Source organism: Colletes latitarsis, chromosome 4 (genome assembly GCF_051014445.1).
Source record: "Colletes latitarsis isolate SP2378_abdomen chromosome 4, iyColLati1, whole genome shotgun sequence".
Lineage (NCBI taxonomy): Eukaryota > Metazoa > Arthropoda > Insecta > Hymenoptera > Colletidae > Colletes > Colletes latitarsis.
This window is the reverse complement of record NC_135137.1, coordinates 41,065,419-41,075,819: the sequence shown is the minus strand read 5'-3', so window position 1 is coordinate 41,075,819 and position 10,401 is coordinate 41,065,419. Positions and strand designations below refer to the sequence as shown.

The 10,401-nt window shown below is 28.7% G+C and overlaps 3 protein-coding genes across 6 annotated transcripts; 2 read left to right on the top strand and 1 right to left on the bottom strand.

Moving 5' to 3' along the window:
• The first annotated feature begins 596 nt into the window (after positions 1–596).
• Positions 597–2,344, top strand: Wol (Dolichyl-phosphate beta-glucosyltransferase wollknaeuel). Its single transcript, XM_076764334.1, has 5 exons — positions 597–855; positions 1,023–1,197; positions 1,263–1,459; positions 1,538–1,646; positions 1,721–2,344. The coding sequence occupies exons 1-5, from the start codon at positions 793–795 to the stop codon at positions 2,161–2,163; spliced, it is 987 nt and encodes a 328-aa protein (XP_076620449.1). The 5' UTR covers positions 597–792; the 3' UTR covers positions 2,164–2,344.
• Positions 2,345–2,823: 479 nt separating this feature from the next.
• Positions 2,824–5,651, top strand: Alg-2 (Apoptosis-linked gene-2). 2 transcript variants are annotated; one of them, XM_076764335.1, is made up of 4 exons: positions 2,824–3,076; positions 3,467–3,573; positions 3,793–4,100; positions 4,187–5,651. In XM_076764335.1, exons 1-4 carry the CDS (start codon positions 3,021–3,023, stop codon positions 4,286–4,288), a joined length of 573 nt encoding a protein of 190 aa, XP_076620450.1. In that variant the 5' UTR covers positions 2,824–3,020; the 3' UTR covers positions 4,289–5,651. The 2 variants fall into 2 exon arrangements, with proteins under 2 accessions (XP_076620450.1, XP_076620453.1); XM_076764338.1 differs by having other exon boundaries at positions 2,825–3,076; positions 3,832–4,100.
• A 429-nt stretch (positions 5,652–6,080) lies between these two features.
• On the bottom strand, positions 6,081–10,272 carry Ero1l (endoplasmic reticulum oxidoreductin-1-like protein). 3 transcript variants are annotated; one of them, XM_076764333.1, is made up of 9 exons: positions 10,134–10,272; positions 9,110–9,374; positions 8,714–8,917; positions 8,489–8,646; positions 8,227–8,412; positions 8,073–8,119; positions 7,635–7,983; positions 7,266–7,559; positions 6,081–7,150 (listed from the first exon to the last, which is right to left on the bottom strand). In XM_076764333.1, exons 2-9 carry the CDS (start codon positions 9,209–9,211, stop codon positions 7,099–7,101), a joined length of 1,392 nt encoding a protein of 463 aa, XP_076620448.1. In that variant the 5' UTR covers positions 9,212–9,374; positions 10,134–10,272; the 3' UTR covers positions 6,081–7,098. The 3 variants fall into 3 exon arrangements, with proteins under 3 accessions (XP_076620448.1, XP_076620447.1, XP_076620446.1); XM_076764332.1 differs by having other exon boundaries at positions 10,011–10,140; XM_076764331.1 differs by lacking the exon at positions 10,134–10,272 and having other exon boundaries at positions 9,110–9,923.
• Between the last annotated feature and the right edge of the window lie 129 nt (positions 10,273–10,401).

Sequence of the window (10,401 nt, the reverse complement as noted above, 5' to 3'; positions counted from 1 at the left end):
AAGTTGCGTCCGTTCTATGTGTCGCACACGCATTGCTATTTTTCTCCTCCATAAAAATGTAGTTTTTTGCATTCGAATCGTGCATATCAGTATTTGTATCAGAAGACATTATTTTAAAAATTTGAATCTCAATCAAATGATTGATAACTACAAGTTGTTTGATAAAGAATGCAACGTAAAAATCATATCATAAATATCAATACATGTAACGAAGCAAATAATATAGACTTGAATATTGATTGAAGGCTATTTTTTCGTATTTTAATCATTCAAATTTTTTAAATTTGCGATATTCAGTGAACACTCGCATAAGTAAATATCCTCTTCTATTGGTGAACATTTATTATCACTAGCCTAGAATTTTCCCGCCTTTACAGTACATAAATAGTGTTTTTCCCTAACATAGTTAAACGAATATTTTAATATTATTAACTTTTATTAATAATAAATATTAATTAAAATATTGTTTAGGACAAATACTAAGGCTTGAAGCATTGGATAAGTATAAAAACGTAACGTGAAGGAGAAGGGGTTATAAGATTTAGTGAATTTCTCCTCAAATGGTACAATTTCTTGTTACCAAATGTTCACTCATTCTCAATACATTAGCTTCCGCCAATAAAACAGTAGACAAAATGTTTTGTAGTACAGTAGCCAATTGTAATACATATGTAAATTAATTAAAATTCTCCAAGTTGCAAGTGCGGTGAAAGATAAGAAATTATGAAGGAGTTGTTTGACGTTTTTTATAAAGTATATTTTGCTAATATTTGAAAGTTCTTTCATATTAAGATGATTTCACTGGAATATTTACTTCTTTATGCTATCTTATTTTCAATAGTATGTTTAATTACGGTGCGTGTCTCAGATTATAATAACATTTGTATGGAACTTAAGTTCATAGAAACGTGGCATTTTTAAGCATATTTTTAAATTTTTGGATAATATTTTATTTTAAAATAATGTATATCTGGTGGCAATTTTTTATTGATAGTGGTTAAGTTAACATTATATGCTTCTAGTTTTCTTTAATATTATATTTGATAACACAACCATATCCTAAAATATGGCGTGATGAGAAAGAGAAATATTTCTTTAATCCAAAGACAAAAAGTACTGAAATATTTCCATCACTCTATGATAATTGGAGCGTACATCTAAGCATCATAGTACCTGCATATAATGAAGAACAAAGATGTAAATGATGTTGTATTAATGATGATATTAATGAAAGTTCAGTTAATCATATTTTTATTTTATAGTGCCACTGATGTTGGATGAATGTTTGGAATATATGGAAGGACGTTTAAAAAGTGGATGTACTTATGAAATAATTGTAGTTAGTGATGGAAGTACAGATCAAACTGTGAAAATTGCACACAATTATGCACAAAAACATGAAAATATTAGAGTATTAGATCTTGTTAAAAACAGAGGAAAAGGCGGTGCAGTAAGATTAGTTAGTAATCAATCATGAATTGTTCATATTTAGTGTTTATTTATTGGCATTACTTTATAATATAATCTTTTTTTTAAGGGAATATTAAGTGCAAGAGGCAGTGCAATACTATTTGCAGATGCAGATGGTGCTACTAAATTTAGAGATTTAGAAAGGCTAGATGATGGTTTAAAATTCATTTTAGGATGTAAGTAATTTCTTGTCTATGATTTAAAATGTATATTGCATATAATACTTTGAAAATGAAAATTTTCTTTTTAGTTGATTATAAGAATAAACCAGATGAAGTCAGTTCATCTCATGCAATAGTATGTGGATCTAGAGCACATTTAGAAAAAGAAGAAACTGCCAAACGAACTTTTTTCCGTTTATTGTTAATGCATGGTTTTCACTTCTTAGTATGGTTATGGGGAGTGAGAGGTATCAGGGACACACAGTGTGGCTTTAAACTTCTAACACGACACTCTGCAAGACTTGTATTTCAAGCCTTACATGTTGAACGTTGGGCATTTGATGTAGAAATGTTGTATATTGCAAAAATTCTAAACATTCCTATTGTCGAGATTGCTGTAAATTGGACTGAAATAGAAGGATCCAAGATAGTACCTTTTTGGAGTTGGGTACAGATGGGTGGAGATTTATTTTTTATTTGGTATAAATATAGAATTGGAGCATGGAAAATAAAAAAATCCAAAATGACATAATGCAAGTGCATACCTATTTATAAAAAAAAACTCAATAATTAAGCATTATGAGTATGAGAAGTTGTACAATTTTTCGAAAATTGTTACATGTTAGGTTAATTTCATCAATTTCATTAAAGTATATTACTTCCTTTTTATATTTATTCTTTTATGTAAAATAAACTGTGCGATTACAAATATATGACAGATTTATAATGATTTTTATCGTTAATGAATATTTTGCAAGTGAAAATTCGTTTCTTTATTCGTTTAAAGTAGATACTTATCAGAATGTGAAACATCCTTCTAGTAATACGTAATGCATAAAATTGTATAGATAATATTTTTAGAAAGTTTAAACAAAGCCACCAATGATCTTGATGTACGCAGGAGGAAATATTCACCAACCTAACCACAAATAAACAATTATGATAAGAATGTTTTTCTTGTAACGTACCAGATACGAACAGAGTAACAAGTAACAATATAAAATAATTGTTTCTTCAGAAATATATTTACTGCAGTCTTCAAAGTCGAAATGACCGGCAGAATAAATTCTTTGTTTACTTTGTTTAAACTTCCGAACCTGCATTCGTGCGTGTAACCCTCGAACTTCACCGAACCAGTAGTAGGCCCGCGCCAATCAGCAGCGAGGTAGGGCTTATCTATTAGATACATATATGTATTTAGTAACACGTCAGAGCGGTTAGTATTTCTGACGTTGTATGACGTTGTTTGCAATTTTGCACATTTTTGCAAATTACTTATACTAGGTAGTGCTTCTTTCATTATAATTAGTTGCAAAATACCATTAAGGAATACAATTAGCATAATCACTGTTGATTTTATATTTTGTGACAACAAAAGTTGATCAAAATATGTCATTTGTATCGCCTATGCCTAGTCGAGAATTTCTTTGGGATGTTTTTCAAAGGTAATTCAAAATTTGTTTCAATTTTATTTATTAATTCGCCCGATTTATATGGTCTAGTGTTAATTGAATTTTGCAGAAGTTAAATTGATCAGCTTCATAAAGTAAAAGGTTCAAAAAATTAACAATGTTAAAAATATTATTTTTTCTTTTAAATAAATGAAAATTTACAAAAAGGGATAGAGTTGATCAATTTGACTTCTAAATGACTGAATTATTTGTCATTCAACCAAACATGAATCATATCAATTCTGATAAGATGTTAAAGATATTGCTTAGTTGCTATTGATTAACTTTGAAATACTACAAATTATTTTGTAAGAAAATTAACATTTTTGAAATATGATAATGTACTTGGTTTTGTAAATAATATTCTGTAAATTGTTGACAAAGAGTGGACAAAGACAGATCTGGTGCAATCACTGCAGACGAATTGCAGCAGGCACTTTCAAATGGAACCTGGACACCATTTAATCCAGAAACTGTTCGTTTAATGATTGGTAAATATTTTTTTGGTTTATGTTTTCAAATGACTATGCAAATTAATACAAATCTTGATAAATCTATAATGTTAAAATATGAAGTAATATATTTAATGATATTATATTATAAACATAAACATATATGCACATATATATATATATACATTTTTTTTCCAAGTGAATTTGCATGGTCCTTTATTATTGTTAATACATGTTTGGGTCATTTTATTGGTGCAGGTATGTTTGACATTGACAAAAATGATCCTGCTTCTCCAGGTATGTTTGATAAAAATCAAAAAGGAACAGTTAGTTTTGAAGAGTTTGGAGCTCTGTGGAAATATGTAACTGATTGGCAAAATTGTTTCCGATCATTTGATCGGGACAACAGTGGAAATATAGATAGAAATGAATTAAAAACAGCACTTACAAATTTTGGATATCGACTATCAGACCAAATTATAGATACTCTTATACGTAAATATGATCGAGCTGGCCGTGGAACTATATACTTTGATGATTTCATACAATGTTGTATAGTTTTATATGTAAGTATAAAATTACATAATATACATTACAAAATAAAATTTATATTTTATATTTAATAAAACTTATATCTTGTTTTATTTTTCAGACACTGACTGCTGCTTTTAGACAGTTAGACACAGACCTAGATGGTGTCATTACAATTCACTATGAACAGTTCCTCGGGATGGTATTTAATCTTAAAATATAAGACAATTTTGAGTTTCATTAGAATTACTCTTGTCTATCATAAAGCTGCATTATTTATTGTAAGAACGTTATATGAGTCTCATGATGCCAAAATTAAATTTAAGATCTTATGCATCTGTTTTCTTTGTATGTATAGATTCTCTAATAACGTAATTACAAAAATTCAATCAAATCTAATAATGGACAGTGATAATATCTTCCATGTATGAAGATACAGTAATATATATTTTAAAAACATTCCGTAAAGGTTTACACGAATAGTTAAGCTTGAACATAACCTCTATGTTATTATTTGGCCTTTTGTGCTTGTTTATTGTTAAAAAGAAATATGATTAATACGTGTTGCTTGATTGTTCATTGGAGTGTTAACAAAGGAACAAATATTTAATATAAAGTGATATTAAGGTGGTGTGGTTAGATCAAACAAATATATGTATCGTTTTAACCCCCACTCCAGAAAAATTTACTTACGAATATAAGCACTTAGAGCAAACGAGTGAATGCTCGTTCTTCCCTCACTCTAGCAAAATTAAAATGACATACATATTTGTTGATTAATCGCAAATTCTGAAATCAAACGTATCTGAATGCTTTATGCTCTGCTCAATGTATTTATACTAAACGAGCAGAATTTTTCTGGAGGAATAGATTAAAACGACTATTTACTTGGTTGGTCGAAATATACCTTTGCGAAAAGTACGAATACATTTCAATTAAGATACAAAACATGATTGAGTCCATCTTATACAATAAGTGAAAAATTCTTCATAAGATATACTATATCTATTATATATTAATTTCAGGATTTCATATGCTTTATACAATGAACAAAACAACATATGTCAATTATAAATATATTGAAGTTGATATTAATCCTATTTAAGTATTTTTTAGCAATTATAGAAATATTGTATACATACTGTATCTTTTAACTACAATGTATTGCATACTCAAAAACATGTTAACAGCTCGAAGATTAGAAAAGAATGATGTTACAAGTGCCAAACAAGCGCTACAATAGGCCTACTTTTAATAGTACGAAAAATAGAGAATAAATTGAACTGTACAACCATATTACATCAGCTATCTTCAAATACTAAGTAAAAACGTCGAATAATAAGATAAGAAAGGAGAACCACGGCGCTTGTTGGCAATCGTTGAGAAAACAAGAAACGCGACTGTGTATCCTAGCATTTTTGGCATATAACCGAACAAACACAGTCACGCTTTCTAACATTCAACAGTTAAATAGTCCATAAATACAATTACACGTACTTTTTTCGTTTGTGTATAAAATTATTTCTGTACTTTTCTATTACTATACGATTGGTGAAAATAAAATAAACATAAACATTAAATGAAAATGTTTTCCTTATAATACCTACAAAAGTATAGTATCTAAATCATTTCCACCTTAACTACTGTGGTAGAAAATTACACTTTATTCGTTTACTGCTCTTGAATCTGCTACCACGCGTGATCGGAAGAGCAAATCCGCGTGTGGAAATTTGTCACCCATGTATCTCCAGGCTCCAGGAAGAGGACTCAAGAGAATGAATAAATGCATGCGTCCAGCGTAACAGTAACGAAGGAACTGTTTATTGGAGAATAACTGGGACGTGTAGACACATCTGAACGCTAGGAGAACTGAACAAAGGCTGACTCGCCATGCCGGCCATGCGGCCAGAGATGCCAGTTTAATTGATCTTCAATGAAGGGTTTTAACTTATCTAATCGTATTGTGTAAACTGTACAAAATTCTGAGTAAATTGAAGGCTTCAATTAATGTGCTCTTATTTATTTGGAAATATGCATTTACACTTATAAAGAAATTTTTTTATTATTTAAATATGCCTCTACATATTTAATGGAAAAACTAAAATAAGCATGGATATTTTATAATCTCTAAATAGTACAATTTGGCGACTTGACAATAAATTAAGATTACGCGTATAGACAATAGTATTAAATATTTTATAAATTATTATGAAATAGTATATAGAAATATGATACACTGGCGTTTTTTTTGTGTGTGTAAATTTATCGGAAAATAATACAGTACTTTACGTTGCGTCCACTGTAGCAATAATATAAAAATGTGGAATATAAGATTTTTCATAAAAGTATAGACACATGTTCATTATCATACAAAACTGGTTGACCCTGAGTAATTTTTATAACGCATAAGGTTTTGTTGAGTAAACACATTATAAATAATTTTCTTTAAAATATTACCAAATAATGTTGAATTTTATGTATAGAGTAGAATGTCAGTAAAATGTTTTTCCATCAAAAGGAAAGTTGACTTTTGAAACGACAAGCTACAATTTCCCAAATTTAACGTATTTACGAAAGTAACACTGGTATATATGTAAGAATTTCATTAAGTAGATAAATTATAGTAAAACTTTTATAAAACTGAAATTATTCTATTTTCAAAATTAATATTAGAATCTTTTTCATAAACAAACTGTTTATCACAGATGGAGTCGAAGTTATTATTAAAATCGCAATAAAATTTTAATGCAGAACAATCTTGTGAAATCTTATGAATCTCTCTTACTTTAATAATATTAAACTAATTCTTATAATAGAAAATAAAGAAAATGTAACACGGGTTACATATAAATTATAACAATTTTTATTGCGACTTTATACCTATTTTAATAAATGATTTAAGTTTTAAAAATACTATGTAACCAATACAAACCAGTTATTTAACAAATCTATATAAGTAAAAATGATGTAAGTTAATTTGTGTGATGTGTTTTGCTGTAGTACCTTATCATCTAATTTCTAGTCAATATTTTGTTATCTAATCATGTGTCTAAATCTATCCAATTCAAAGATACTTTCTGATAACCTGTAAAATTAAAGTATTATAAACTATATTTTATGTTTATAAATTTTACTGTCTTATATGTTTCATAAATTATATTAAAAATAGATATATAATTATTTTGAAGAATAATTCTTACCTTCCAATGGCATTTATAAGAGCAACAATTTCGCTTCTTTCCAAAAAGAATAGTTTCTTACTAAAGTTATGTAATGTTGGTTGCCATTTATCAAACTTTCCTGAGAATAAAATTTTTAATGCTGTACCCAACCCATGTATTTGAAGTTTTCCCCAAAGTTTGCATTTGTCACATCCTACACAATCCATAATACGAGAAATATTTCTAAAATGTTGCCTAAATTGTTCTTTTAACAACTGAGCCTCAGCTCCACCAGTAAACATGACACTTTCATTAAAATGTTCCGGAAATGACCTAGATAAAGTATGAGTTAAAATGAAAAATTATTTAAATTAAATATAACTTATTTATATATCTAATTGAACTTACTTGACAACACTTAAAATATCATTTATTGCCAGACGAGTATCTTGATCCTGTACACTGTTACCAGTATAATACTCTTCCCTCTCTAAGTATGGTGCAGCTTTAGTTAAAGCTCTTAATTCAAGTAAATAAATAAAGTATAAATTTTTCAACCAATTTGGACCTTCACCTCCTGTTCTGTCTGGTGAAAACCTCTTTTGAAATTCTTTTAAATTAGGGCCCCAATGGCCAGAAGGTAGTATTTCTAAACTATCTTTTGGTGATAGTAAATATTTTGAACATAAATGAATATTGATACTAGCATGGAGGCCTGATATAACACGATAAAAAACTCTCTTTTCCAAGCACATTCCTAAGATAATATATTTGTGCATGTTATATTGGATTAAACTTTTAAACTAAATTATATAATTAAGGTGATACTACATTTTAAAAACATACCATTTATTTTCGAAGATTGAATAAAATTATGAGGTGAATTTTCAGGTCTAAAATTAGATGTATAATGTATAATGTAAAATTTATTATACCGTCGTATTTTGTTATAGAAACATTAAATAATAATTTAAAATTAAATTACAAAGCAAATACATACCTAAAACAATTTTCCATATAAATACTATGCCATATTCTGTGTGCACTAGGTCCCTTATAGCCTGTGTATCTTTCAGGATTAAGCAACAGATCCACATATTCTCCAGGGCTAGATTCTTTCACACAAAAATTATCTTGAGCATCATCATATTGTTTCCACAATTTAAAATCTTTGTAATTTTCTGAACTAAATAAAGAAATATTAAAATAAATTTTGAGTGCTCATATTTAATGTATATGAATATCTATAAATGTTCTTTTACCTAATTGTTGTATTCAAGTAACCAAGTTCTCTATTATGATCTTCAACACTGTGTAGACAATCATCAAACTGTCCTTTGGCTTTATACTTATCCACAGGACTTTCATTAAAGTGAATATTTCGTAGTGTATCTCCTTTTAAACCTTCTGGAATGTCTTCCTATAAAACAAAAAAGTACTTAATAATGTTTTTACATAATAATTAATTTAATTCTTTAAATACTTACATCTTGACATGGTTGTACATGACAATATCGCATAGCACATTTGCTATCATCAGTCCAAAAGGGACATTCTTGTTTTAAATTTACTTTATAAAAACGAAAATAATCTCTGACTAGAATACTCTGAATTCTTGGATAAATTTTCATATTATTGAAATAATCCACTGTATCTACATTGCAACTGCAGTCGTCGATTGATCCTTTTAACTAAAAATAAATATATCACGATATTAAAATAACTAACATTAAAATGTCGATAATAATTTTCGTATAAAATTATACCAAATTACGACAAATTGTTATGAACGGATAAAAATTTAACAGATTTAATACAGCTCCGTAGCTTATGTTTATCCCTATCACTCGAGAAAATATGAATAACGAAGAAGAAAAAAATACCTTGCAAAAACACTGGTCGTCTTTTTTATTGTTTGATCCGAAATAATTGCTATGTACAATAGAAGGTAAAAGCACCGTAAACACTATCAGACCGCTAAACATGGTTGCACTGGGTTTGCTTTTTGTAATTTAGCTCACTGGAATGTCTCTCGATCAAGTTTATATTCGACGATAAATATTATCGCGAAGTACCGCGATGATACAACACGTTTCCCACTTTTGACGACATCGACCAGATTACGTGCCACCAGAAACGTAAATCTTCCTGCCGAAAGTAAATGTCATTGACATTTTTAATGCGTCGTCTATCGATCAACGCTTCTCTGTTAGGTAGTAAACATAAATCCATATGTTTACGCAAATATGGAATTTTTGTTATTTCGTTAAATGTACATAACGATACTGTGAAGATCTGAAATGCTTTACTCTGAATAAATAAACGATATCGTCTTTTCAACGCGATAATACGTGTACCGCGATGCACACATAAGGTACACGTTGATGACTATTCGAGACTTTGATCTCAACGTAGAGTCTACGTCGTAGACTACAAAAATCGTTGTTGAACACTCCTATTGAGTTTACACGTGTGATCTCTATCTATCATAATACGTATCTTCGTGGGAAAGAGGACTTTACATCTGACCATGCCTGATAGGCAGTTTCTAGGCTCAGGACGTCACTATTAATCACTATACAATATGTAACAATCACAAATAGATGTATATGGTGAAAATATATCTTTCTTTAAACCATTAGTATAATTAATGCAATCACATGAAATTTTCGACTGTGTAACATTCCACGAAATGGTTTGTAAAGAAACAGTACACATATAAAATGCAACAATTATTAATCAAAACTAGCAAATGTTGACGAATATAAGATAAAAAATATTTACCAACATATGGTGTTTAATATTTTAATAGATTTTTAAATTTTTATTTATGAAATAATTTTTTATTCACTTTCTTTCTGTTTAATATCTATTTGTTTGCATATTAACAATATTTATTTAACTTACTAAGCCCAGGATGAGTATTAAAATAATTTCACTTCTGCGTAATGTCACGTAATATGTAAATAGATGTTTTGCTCCCCTCTTTTTGTCGTTGACTAGATTTAAATTTGATTCCACGTGTACTTACAGTACTTGTTGCCAACTATAAATAACATTTTAACAATAACTGACGTTATACAAAATAGTTAAATATTTAAAAAAACACAGCCACATTATTTATTAATTAATACAATGTGAACAACTATACCTACTATTTTCCCCCTTTTGCTGC